General features: G+C 47.2%; 1 protein-coding gene across 1 annotated transcript in view; it reads left to right on the top strand.

The window, feature by feature from the left end:
• gabbr1b (gamma-aminobutyric acid (GABA) B receptor, 1b) overlaps nucleotides 1-12,500 on the top strand; it is a 54,284-nt gene that overhangs the window by 10,605 nt on the left and 31,179 nt on the right. Inside the window, exons 3-7 of the mRNA XM_060044102.1 lie at nucleotides 3,045-3,215; nucleotides 5,717-5,818; nucleotides 7,582-7,647; nucleotides 8,265-8,456; nucleotides 12,018-12,263. Of these exons, the coding sequence (XP_059900085.1) occupies nucleotides 3,045-3,215; nucleotides 5,717-5,818; nucleotides 7,582-7,647; nucleotides 8,265-8,456; nucleotides 12,018-12,263 (777 nt within the window). The remainder of the gene's footprint in view (nucleotides 1-3,044; nucleotides 3,216-5,716; nucleotides 5,819-7,581; nucleotides 7,648-8,264; nucleotides 8,457-12,017; nucleotides 12,264-12,500) is intronic.

Raw genomic sequence — 12,500 nt, 5'->3', positions numbered from 1 at the left:
ATACGGCAATACACAACCGTTTAAAAGCCATGACTGAAACATAACTAAAACTAAATAGAAAATCTCATTCAGTTTAATTAAAAACATACACACAATTAACATATAGATATAAAAATAATGTGTGCAATGATCACATAGAGTGAATAAAGGCTAATTGTTTTGTCAATAACAAAAAACAGACCCTTTATGTGAGCTCTCAGAACTCATTATTCGCTTCAGCCTGATTGTAGATTGTTAGACCTGCTTATGAATTGTACAGTTCATGCTTTTAATATGATTCCTGCCATTGTTTGGGTATGTGCTTATTTGACAGACAAAAGTAAATGAATATCATAAGCTTTGTGCGGCTATTTGAAAGCCCCCGCTAAGCGACCGCCACTGTGTGCTGGCTGTTGATTGTCCATATTTGGTTACATTACTAACCAGCGTAAAGTAGTCAGATCAACGCAGAAGTAAAAGACAGTTTGCTGTTTTCTCTCATTAAATGATCTGGAAAAGGTCTTACCTGCTTTCATTTCCACCGCTTAGCCTATTGGAGTTCCCTCTATACTGGGAGAGTGGTCCTGTCCCACCCACAACTGGTCCTGAACACCTCTGCCCGGGACCCAGAAGGCAGACCAGACTAGCCCTCCCCCGGTCTCCCTGCACTGGCAGGAGGTCTTCAGCATGGAGCTCGAAGGTCTCCGGTGTGTCTTAAAGCCCTGAATGGGCAGGCCCCCCTGATCTCAGGGACCCCTAAACTGTTCCTCAGCCCCAGGTCCCTCAGGTGGTCTGACTGGGAGCCTGGCTGTCCCACCATTGATACTGAAGCTCAGAGGTGACCATGGCTCTGCTGGTGCAGCGCCTGGGCTGTGGAGTAGCAGACCCCTCTCTATCAGTCCCTCCACCGTCTCTATCAGTCTGCCCCCCCTCCACCGTCTCTATCAGTCCCTCCACCGTCTCTATCAGTCCCTCCACCGTCTCTATCAGTCCCTCCACCGTCTCTATCAGTCCCTCCACCGTCTCTATCAGTCCCTCCACCGTCTCTATCAGTCCCTCCACCGTCTCTATCAGTCCCTCCACCGTCTCTATCAGTCCCTCCACCGTCTCTATCAGTCCCTCCACCGTCTCTATCAGTCCCTCCACCGTCTCTATCAGTCTGCCCCCCCTCCACCGTCTCTATCAGTCTGCCCCCCCTCCACCGTCTCTATCAGTCTGCCCCCCCTCCACCGTCTCTATCAGTCTGCCCCCCCTCCACCGTCTCTATCAGTCTGCCCCCCCTCCACCGTCTCTATCAGTCTGCCCCCCCTCCACCGTCTCTATCAGTCCCTCCACCGTCTCTATCAGTCTGCCCCCCCTCCACCGTCTCTATCAGTCTGCCCCCCCTCCACCGTCTCTATCAGTCTGCCCCCCCTCCACCGTCTCTATCAGTCCCTCCACTGTCTCTATCAGTCCCTCCACTGTCTCTATCAGTCCCTCCACCGTCTCTATCAGTCTGCCCCCCCTCAATTAGTCTTTCTATCAGTCTTTCTATGAGTCTTTCTATCAGTCAGCCCCCTCTCCATCAGTCTTTCTATCAGTCAGCCCCCTCTCCATCAGTCTCTCCATCAGTCTTTCTATCAGTCAGCCCCCTCTCCATTAGTCTCTCCATCAGTCTTTCTATCAGTCTGCCCCCTCTCCATCAGTCTTTCTATCAGTCTGCCCCCTCTCCATCAGTCTTTCTATCAGTCTGCCCCCTGTCTATTAGTCTTTCTATCAGTCTTTCTATCAGTCTGCCCCCTCTCCATCAGTCTTTCTATCAGTCTGCCCCCTGTCCATTAGTCTTTCTATCAGTCAGCCCCCTCTCCATTAGTCTTTCCATCAGTCTCTCCATCAGTCTCTCCATCAGTCTCTCCATCAGTCTCCCCTTTCAATTGATTTATTTCTGTCCAGGCTATAATACCTACTTTTATTCTTTAGCGTTTGGATCCCTTTGATGCAGTTTCATTCATGCCTCTGATTGGTCCATTTGTACCTCTTTGCTGTTTGTAGCGATGTGGGGGCTCTCGTTTAGATTCTTATTGTGATTTGACTTGCCTGCTCTGCTGCAGCTGCTGCACTTTGGTCAACGTGAATTGTTTTTCAATTTGCTTTAAAAATAAATCAGCCTTTCCATGTCTTGCTGGGGCATAAATACAGTAGAACAATTGTTGAAACTGTGGATGCTGTGAAATCCCTTCCTCACACAGCCTGTCATGGATTAAGATAAAATACCCAAACTATCGGCTCACGCCTACTGCAAGACTGTGAGGGATGAGAGACCGTGGGTGGGAGGGCCAGGGGGGGGGGGCATTATCCTGCTGGCTTTTACTTGCTGTGTTTTTGCAAAGTTAAGAACTGTTAAAAGAAAGCCCCCCCCCCGCCCCAGACTGATCTATTTCAAAACACATTTCAGCTCCATGAGTAAAACAAGTACAGAGAGCACGCTGCATCTTTCTCATTCTGTACTTGTCGTTCGATTTATTTTTCCTGCCGCCTGCTATTTTTATCTAATCATAAAAGGAGCTTGTCTCCATGTTCCTGCCCAGCCGGGCTGGAGGCTCGGGGCTGGAGATGGGCCGCTCAGCTGGAGGTCGGCCCGTCTGGCTCTCCCTGTTCATTTCCTTTTTTAACGGCGGAGAACACAAAAGGCAACTTCCACTTTGAGTTATGGGCTCCAGGTTCTGGAAAGCAATCACTGAGCTGTAATCAAAACCCGACCATGTTCATTATCTTCCGCCGCACCGTTTCTCTGTGACTCATTAAGCGGATCGGTTTTTATCACTCAGACTCTGGTTGTTTGTTGTCAGTGTGGATTGATGCATTAATGCATTTATTTAGTTCGATTTCATAACACTACCACAGGAGGAAATAGACCGCAACACTTGATTGCTTGGCGGGGGGACGGGGACGATAAGAGGATTAGAGTCACTTCCTGTTTCCGGTGTGTCTGTGCTGCTCTCGTCCTGTCTCAGCTGTCCTCCGGCTCTGTCCTGACACCCACTTCCTGTTTCCTGTGTGTTTGTGCTGCTCTCTTCCTGTCTCAGCTGTCGTACGGCTCCAGCTCCCCGGCGCTCTCCAACCGCCAGCGCTTCCCCACCTTCTTCCGCACCCACCCCTCGGCCACACTGCACAACCCCACCCGCGTGCAGCTCTTCCAGAAGTGGAAGTGGACCAAGATCGCCACCATCCAGCAGACCACCGAGGTCTTCACGTCGGTGGGTCACCGCGCCGTCACTCTCTTATTCTCTACCATCATCCCTCAGAACATTCATCCATACTCCTTTTGACAGCTGTTTTATTTGTATTTTTATTATACTACGATGAAAATTACAATTTTTTTGGACACTTTGCGCAGCAAAATATTAGATTTCATTTTAGAGCATGATCTTGGGAAGATACAGGCAGCAAAGTAACCAAGAATGCATTCAATGAGACAATGGGTTGACGTGGGACACTTTCACATCGTGGGTTAATACAAAGGAAACAAAGGTGAGGGGGGGTGACCATCATGGAGAGTTTAGGATTGGCCAGGGCTGAAGTCAGCCGTTGCGTAAGAGACCAAGTTAAAGTGCAATACACTATGGGTGAAGTAGACATGTTTGCAAGGCTGCAAGACAGTTAAAGGAAGCTACACGACAAAGAAGTCAGTCGATTGGCCTCAGTATCAGACATTGTGGCTAAAGTGGCAATGCGTAGAAATTCCTTTTCAATTCACTAGTTATTATATAAACAGGGTCTATATATTTTGGATCAAATTGTATATTATAGTTACGATTGATATTTGCACGACAACTTTGACAACTGTTCCAATTCATTATGTGCGTGCCGTTAAACGGGCAGTAGGTACGATTTAAGACGAGCCATCATTTTGGTGTAGTTTGTTAGAAATGGCCTAGCCGATCCTCAGCTATTATTGTGTGAAATGTTCTGTGAAAATATCAGTTCTGCCTTCACTGCGCCTGCCTCTGTATGAGCCAACTCAGAATATGTTAGACCCCATCTTGCCTGTCAATCACAGGTCAGTGAATACAACCCTGCTCAATGGCAGGAAGGAAGGGAGCAGAGATGGAGGAGTTGTTTGGTTTTCAAATCTTTCTGTCTTCTCATCCTTTTTGCTCTCTTGCTTAACAACTCTCAAATCGTACCTACCAAACCTTTAAATTGATGTTTGGTTATATTGGTTGTGCTCTCGCTTTCATGGCAACTTCCTGTAAATGGGAATAGGTGTATTATTATATGTTCATGCCTCAAGGAATGCATCCTATCTATCGGTCGGTACGAGGAAGAAAGCAGTAGGATGTACCTGAATGCACAATGCATTCACTGATCAATCCCGACCGATGAAACAATCAATCAATCCATTCCAATCCAATCAATGCCTTCCTGGGACACATGCTGCTGACCCTCACAGTCCATTCTTCTCTTTGCCCGCCGAGGGCACTCCTAATCAATCAGCCTTCACGGACAGCGGTCCGAGGGCTAAGCCTCTCAGGCAGCTCCCCAAACAGGGCCTGAGTGTGTCTGGCACTAACGTTGTTTGCTGCTGCCACCTTGGATTCAAACATCCTTGAACCTCACAGAGCTCTTTCAAAGACGGGGAAGAGGAGAAAGAAGAAGAACACAATGAGTAATGAAATTGATTCTCATTTCTCATTATCTCTTGCCAGCCCCCCCCACACACACACACACACACACACACACACACACACACCTTACCTCCAGCATTAATCACACGCCTCTCTGCTTCAGGGATCCTTCAGCTCTCAATCATGTCTGTCCTCTCCCCGCCTGTCTCGTCTCCCAGTGCTGACAGCCTGTGTGTGTGTCTGTGTGTGTGTTTGTGTGTCTGTGTTTGTGTATATGGGTGTGTGTCTGGGTTTGTGTATATGTGTGTGTCTGTGTATCTTTGTGTGTGCCTGTGCGTGTGTGTCTGTGTGTGTATGTGTTTGTGTATAAGTGTGTGTCTCTGTGTGTTTGTGTTTGTGTATCTGTGTGTCTATGTGTGTTTGTTTGTCTGTGTTTGTGTGTACGTGTGTGTGTCTGTGTGTCTTTGTGTGTCTGTGTGTGTGCCTCTGCATGTGTGTGTCTGTGTGTGTTTCTTTGTGTATACATGTTTGTGTCTGTGTGTGTGTGTTTGTGTATCTGTGTGTCTGTGTGTTTGTGTATCTGTGTGTGTCGGTTTGTGTTACTCTGTGTGTCTGTGTGTGTGTCTGTGTCTATGTGTGTCTGTGTGTGTGTTGTCTTCATTACTCATTGTGTTTCGTGCTCTTCCTAAGTCTCCCCAGCTGTACGATTGCTGGGTGGGGTAAGCACTCGGTCGAGCCCGATAGCTACATGGCACACAGGCCCCACCTCCCTGCTTATTGATTTTCAGCTACAGAGAACTCTCTTCATCCCTGATGAGGAATCAAGTCGTGAAGAACACTGGAAAAAACACTATTACTATCTGTCTATCACTATCCAATCCGTCACTATCCATCTCTGTGGCAATTCACGGTATACATCTCTCCCCTCCTCTCTATCTCTATCACTATATCTCTATATCTCTATCACTCTATCTCTTTCTCTCTCCCTCTCCCTCTTTCTCTCTCTCCGTCTCCCTCTTTCTCTGTCTCTCTGTCTCTCTGTCTCTCTCTCTCTCTCTCTCTCTCTCTCTCTCTCTCTCTCTCTCTCTCTCTCTCTCTCTCTGTCCCTCTCTGTCTCTCTGTCCCTCTAGACACTGGATGACCTAGAGGAGAGGGTGAAGGAGGCCGGTATTGAAATCAGTGTTCGCCAGAGCTTCCTCACTGACCCCGCTGTGGCCGTCAAGAACCTCAAGGTGTGTACACACCTGTGTTGATGTGGGTGTGTGTTGTTGATGTGAGACAATACACACACCTGTGTGTTGTTTATATAGTATTGTATCGTATTGTTTTACACTCAGCTTGCATTTCCATGTGACCACAATTCGTGTAATTTATCCTAGGATAATATCCATGAAATATAAAATAGGTCATATTGTGACAACACAGAATCCTGGTAGATGTTCTAGATAAAGGATTAGATTTAGTCACATCAACCTGTACGTTTCATTTCTCTGCAGCTGAAGTGATCGGGTTGGCAGGCTTAATGTGACAACCAATAATATCATAACACATTTCTCTGCAGCCCTGCATGAGAGAGACACAGACCATCTCGCGCGCGCGCACACACACACACACACACACACACACACACACACACACACACACACACACACACACACACACACACACACACACACACACACACACACATATTTCTTGCCCCATGCTGTCATAGCAACCACTAATTGAGTGTGTGCGAGTTCTGTCAACGTTTTTTTTCTGGAGGCGTGAGGGGGTGGAGATGTGCCAAGAGGATACATTCATTTATTAAGGAAAGGACACACACACACACACACACACACACAGAGACACACACACACACACACACACACACACACACACACACACACACACACACACATACACAGACACAGACACAGACACAGACACAGACACACGCACAGACACAGACACACACGCCTCCAAATGAATAGGAAGTGGTCAGATTATAAATAGAGGAAATTTAAAAAATTTAAACTAATGCTTTCTAACAACCTGAAGTTAGGTTCAATTGCAGCATTATTAAGTGTTTATAAAGAATTATTATCACACACTAAATATTTTCATCATTAACTTCCAAATTATAAATGTACTTGTAAACCATTATCTCAGTGTTAATGATTAACAACTAATTATGAATATCTCACTCATGTAGGTATTCATGTAGCAACTATGTTTATTAGTTCTGAATGATCTATGAATTCACTGTTTACCACTGCTTGGTTAATGCCTCATAGTGTCTGATAACGTCAGAGCTGCAGTATGAGCTCAGGGGTATCCTCACCTCACCGTGGCCATGCTGCGCTGTAGGTGAACTGGACTGTTCTGGCTTTGCCTTTATAGGGCGGCCGTGGTGACGTAGCTGCTCTGGACTCAGAGCCCCCCTCGCTTCAGAGACGACTCCCGACCAATCGCCCTACTGACAATGCCCTAAGGCTGTGGTCATCTCCGTCTTGGGTCGCTCTCGCCCAGTTTATGCACGTAGACCAAGAAGCTCTAGGCTCTTAACCTCCTAGCTTGCCCCCCCCCCCCCCCCAACACACACACACACACACGTCCCTGTCTGTCTCCCTCTTCTCTCCCCTTCCCCGCCTGCCCCTCGCCTGCCCAGTCCTCCCACTGTAGAACAGCCTCTCAGCATAGCCTCACGCCCTAGTTCTGGGTGTGCAAGATGAATTTGCTATCGAAAGAAAAATACCATGGTAACAGTGGGAAAATATAGCACGCCAGAGAGAGAGAGAGAGTGTGTGTGTGTGTGTGTGTGTGTGTGTGTGTGTGTGTGTGTGTGTGTGTGTGTGTGTGTGTGTGTGTGTGTGTGTGTGTGTGTGTGTGTGTGTGTGAGTGGTGTGCATGGGGATGACTCACCTCCTGCACTGTTCCTCTGGTCTGAAACCCAGACCTTGGTCTCCCCCATGTGACCCCTTCCCCCCCCCCCCCCCTCTGTATGTCTCCTCAGCGTCAGGACGCCCGCATCATCGTGGGCCTCTTCTACGAGACCGAGGCCCGGAAGGTCTTCTGTGAGGTGAACTTTGTTTTTTGATGGACCATTTGCTTTTTCTACTGGACTTTGTTTTTATTTTCTCACCGAATCATCATGTCTAAAGTGGACAGAGCATCTCACTGGGTTGAGCTTAATTCTCGTTTCGATCTTCTCATCGCTGATAGGCAAACACAAACTCTTCATCTCTTTCTTTGGTAGAATTTCTCCATAACGAAACTGAGAACAATGAGAGACTCCTCCGCCATCAATAAACACAAGCTTTAAACAAAGACTTAGCACAACCTCAGGATCCATAGAACAGAATGAATGACAGAATCCCTCATTACTCAATAAGAATAACAAGCAGCACACGCATTCTCGGAGGAGGGCTCCATCCAGCTGAGCTTGGTTTTAGTTATTCATTTGATGGTGTTTTCATTACATTTACATTTCATAACACTCCTGTTTGGTCCGTGTATGATTTAGATAATAAGACAAGATACGGTGAGATAGCAGAAAAAACATGACAAAAACACTAAGGCAGAACTTTCTTTAAATATTAGAATAAAATACATTGGTGTGCTATGTACTATATATATGTCCATGAGTAAGCGCCAGTGCCATTGTTATCTGGGTGAAACAGTCTGCCGCTCCTCCAGGTGTACAAGGAGAAGCTGTACGGCAAGAAGCACGTGTGGTTCCTGATTGGCTGGTACGCCGACAACTGGTTCAAGATCCACGACCCGTCCATCAACTGCACCGCGGAGCAGATGACGGAGGCGGTGGAGGGCCACGTCACCACGGAGATCGTCATGCTCAACCCTGAGACGGTGCGCGGAGCGTCTAACCTGGTGAGTGCAGAGAGCATCAAGCCCCGCCTCCTTAGTACAGAGAGCATCAAGCCCCGCCTCCTTAGTACAGAGGGAGCCGGTTGATAATCGAGCCCCACCTCCTCAGTACAGAGTGAGCATCAAGCCCAGCCTCCTTACTACAGAGAGAGCATCAAGCCCAGCCCACAGGCGTCCCGGTTCCCTCTGTGTGGAGCGTTGAACCCTGGTGATGAACAGGTGGATGGTAGTTTAGACGGGTCATCCATAGTGAACCTCTCAGCCCTTCAGAGCGCCGTCCCTCGCCGACCCAGATAGCTGCAGCCATTCGGCTCAGTGGTGGTCAGAGCGTTTCCCTTCCGATGGAAGCGGAGCCCCCACTGGGGAGCGGGCGGTGTGGGCCAACTGTCCGTTAGACACGCCCGGTGAGCAGGTTGGGATGCATTCATAAAGAAGGGCGGGGTATATGAACAGCCTCTCAATGGGTCCTGAATATTTATACTGTACACTGATGATATACTGTAAACTGATGAAATACTGCATTCTGTGAGTTCATACCGTACACTGATGATATACTGTATACTGATGAAATACTGTACACTGATGAAATACTGTATACTGATGAAATACTGTACACTGATGAAATACTGTACACTGATGATATACTGTATACTGATGAAATACTGTACACTGATGATATACTGTAAACTGATGAAATACTGTACACTGATGATATACTGTAAACTGATGAAATACTGCATTCTGTGAGTTCATACCGTACACTGATGATATACTGTATACTGATGAAATACTGTACACTGATGATATACTGTATTCTGTGAGTTCATACCGTACACTGATGATATACTGTATACTGATGAAATACTGTACACTGATGATATACTGTATTCTGTGAGTTCTTACTGTCTACTGATGATACACAGTATACAGTGTTTGTTCTTAATGTATACAATGTTTATCCTTAATGTATACAGAGTTTGTTCTTAATGTATACAGTGTTTGTTCCCATTTGCCTAGAAGAGTTAGTCCAATGTTTGGGACATTTGTAAACTAAGCGATGTATGCAAATCGTCTGATCTCCCATTAAGACATCAGCGATGCAAGGCGATGACGGCTAGCTCAGTCACATCATTAATACTTCATGATGCTGCAGATGATACAGAATGGAGGCAAACGACTTGGAGTAGCATGCCCAGCGGCTGGTGAGCAACATGGATGTTTAATGACTGCGGTTCATCTTAAGTCTGCTCTTGCCGAGGCTCCTCTGCACTGTAGCGCTGACAGGTTGGAATACGCTCAAGTTCCTGTTTCCGATTAACATTCAGGGCCTTCCTGTCAGCTGTCAGCCGGCCGTTCAGCTCCGGCGAACACGTGAGAAGCAGGAAATCTCATGTGACACGGTCCAGACAGCGGAGTGACGGCGGTCAGGCGTGGGGGGGGCATCCCCTCTGGGCCGGGGGCCGGGGGGGAAAGGCCACGCCAAAACATCCACTTTCACTTCATGGGATTTGGTTGAGGCGCCGTTCCGAATTTAAAGTGATACTTTTGGTAAAATACGGTTCTATTCTGCTTAACCGTCGTCAAAAATAGAAGCGCTGTACCAATTTATTCCTCAATCAGCCAAGCGCTCGGTTGGACGGAGTTGGCCTAAATCAATAACGGACTGCTTAGCTCTGCAGCGGAGTGAGGGTAAAACACACTGTTCCCAACCCTCCATAGTCAAGATATCATAGCCGTTTAACTTGTCTCTTTTTGAAAAGGGAATATAAAAACGAGCAACATTTGTCGGTTTGTTTTTTATAGAATCTACTCCAAATATGCTCCAGTGCAAACTGCGTGGGAAGGTCACGTTGGTGAGGACAAAGAAACTCCAGAAGATTTGGGGGATTTTCGGGTATTGCGAAAATAAGTAGGACCTTCACTTTGTCACGACATAGTGATAAAGTATTGTAATGGTGTTTTTTCCCACTACACTGTACTGGCTCGGCGTGCTTCGGTTCGGTGCAGCAGTCTAGTGCGGCTGGGATCTGAATTTCCCTTACAACCGAGCATCACGCTTATCTGATGACGTGCTGGTTTTGTGTCGATGACCCAACAGCACTCACACTTTTATTGCCTTTTTATTTTTATAGTATAGCCAACAATAAAATCTGATTGATTTGTTGGAGATGCATTTAATATATTCTGGTTGCTTCAGACGGACGATGACACACAATGATATCCGCCATGATGAATTCAGTTTGACGTTCAATAATCCCCCCATTTTTGCCTCATAATTCAGTAGCTCATTCATTTATTTCAGATTATATACCCCCAATGCACCACTTCCTGCGATTGGTCAACATTATCCAGTGTTTAAATTTGTCTGTTGTGAAGCACCAGCCCACACTGGGTGGTTGTGGTGTGGTGTGGGTGAAGAGGCCGTGTTCAACGGTGCTTTGAGAGACCAAGAATTACAATACGGCCATGATTTATTTTGTTTGGTTTCAGAATTTGTGAACATTGATTTCCGGTCTCCATGGAGACCCCACTGGTCTTGACCAATGGACCGTCACCGTTCAGTGATCAAACCGAAACCGTGTTTCGCCGAGAGGCTAAAAACAAGTTAATGATTTATTTTGCAAGCTTTAGGAGGACATAAAAGCAATTTCGGAGGAAGAAAACAGAAAGGGTTCAGTGACTAAGATGCTACACATTATTAACCTGTTATGAGCTGATATCTGAGTCAGTAATCTTTTCCCGAGTTCGGTTATAAGTGAACAGCGTGTACGGCTTAGGGCTGAGATTGAGTCTGTTGGGGGGCGTGTCTGATATCACCCCGGCTTCCACATTTGCTGCCTGCTCCACAAAGAGGTTTCACACCATCAGAAGAGGTTTCACACCATCAGAAGAGGTTTCACACCATCAGAAGAGGTTTCACACCATCAGAAGAGGTTTCACACCATCAGAAGAGGTTTCACACCATCAGAAGAGGTTTCACACCATCAGCCTTGCGGTTGCTCTACGTTGCCATGGTTATAATTTGTGTCTGATTCCGCATTTCAATTTGGAAGCATAAGGTCGAGCTTGTATTTTGAACACGGGGGTGCCATCCCATGCGCACGGCCCCTGGCTGCCGACCAATGAGCTGCTCCGTGATATTGACGGCAGGGCGCTGTCCGGTCTTTGTTTTGTTCACATTCCAAATAAGGTCTGGGCATGGCCCTGGGGAGCTCCAAATGTACTGGCGGTCTGCCAAACATCTCTCTCCAAGCCTCTCCCGCTCCGGTGAGAGTTGGGTTTGTTCACTGTACAAAGGAGCGCCGCTGTATGCTGTCCTCCATGCCATCCATCTCCCCCAGCCCTGCGCCCATCGGCAGCCTTTCAAAGAGCAGGATACTGGTCACCAAACTGTTGTCGGTGTTTGCCGCTATCAGACACCCCAACATACAAACACACAAAAATGCACACAAGCATGCATAACACCACAGCTAGCGTGGATGAACAAATGATGAATAGATTATATGCCACTGGAACAGAAGTCACCCTGCTCCTTCTGCTCTCTCTCTCTCTCTCTCTTGGCAGACATCCCAAGAATTCCTGGCCCAGCTGATGTCCGAGCTGGGGGGCAAGAATCCGGAGGAGACGGGGGGCTTCCAGGAGGCCCCGCTGGCCTACGATGCCATCTGGGCCATGGCTCTGGCCCTCAACAAGACCGTGGGGCCCCTCAGGGCCAAGGGCCGCAGGCTGGAGGACTTCAACTACAACAACCGGGACATCACGGCCGAGATCTACCGCGCCCTCAACACCAGCTCCTTTGAGGGTGTTTCTGTAAGCATGCACCCCCCCCCTCCGTCGAGTCATCTATTTTATTCAGGCATTTGTGATGCTTAATGCAAGATGAACCTTAAAATATGACTTGTTTCATTGCACCTCCATGTGGGATGTAGCTCTGTTTAACCGGACCAAAAAGGACAAGTTAGGAAATGTATTTTTGCTAAACAATATTGTCATGTTGCTCGTGACCTTTCTTTTGTAGATGCACTTAATTCTCAACAGTAAAACATA

Source organism: Gadus macrocephalus, chromosome 22 (genome assembly GCF_031168955.1).
Source record: "Gadus macrocephalus chromosome 22, ASM3116895v1".
Lineage (NCBI taxonomy): Eukaryota > Metazoa > Chordata > Actinopteri > Gadiformes > Gadidae > Gadus > Gadus macrocephalus.
Note: the sequence above shows the minus strand (reverse complement) of the source record. Positions and strands in the feature narration are given on the sequence as shown.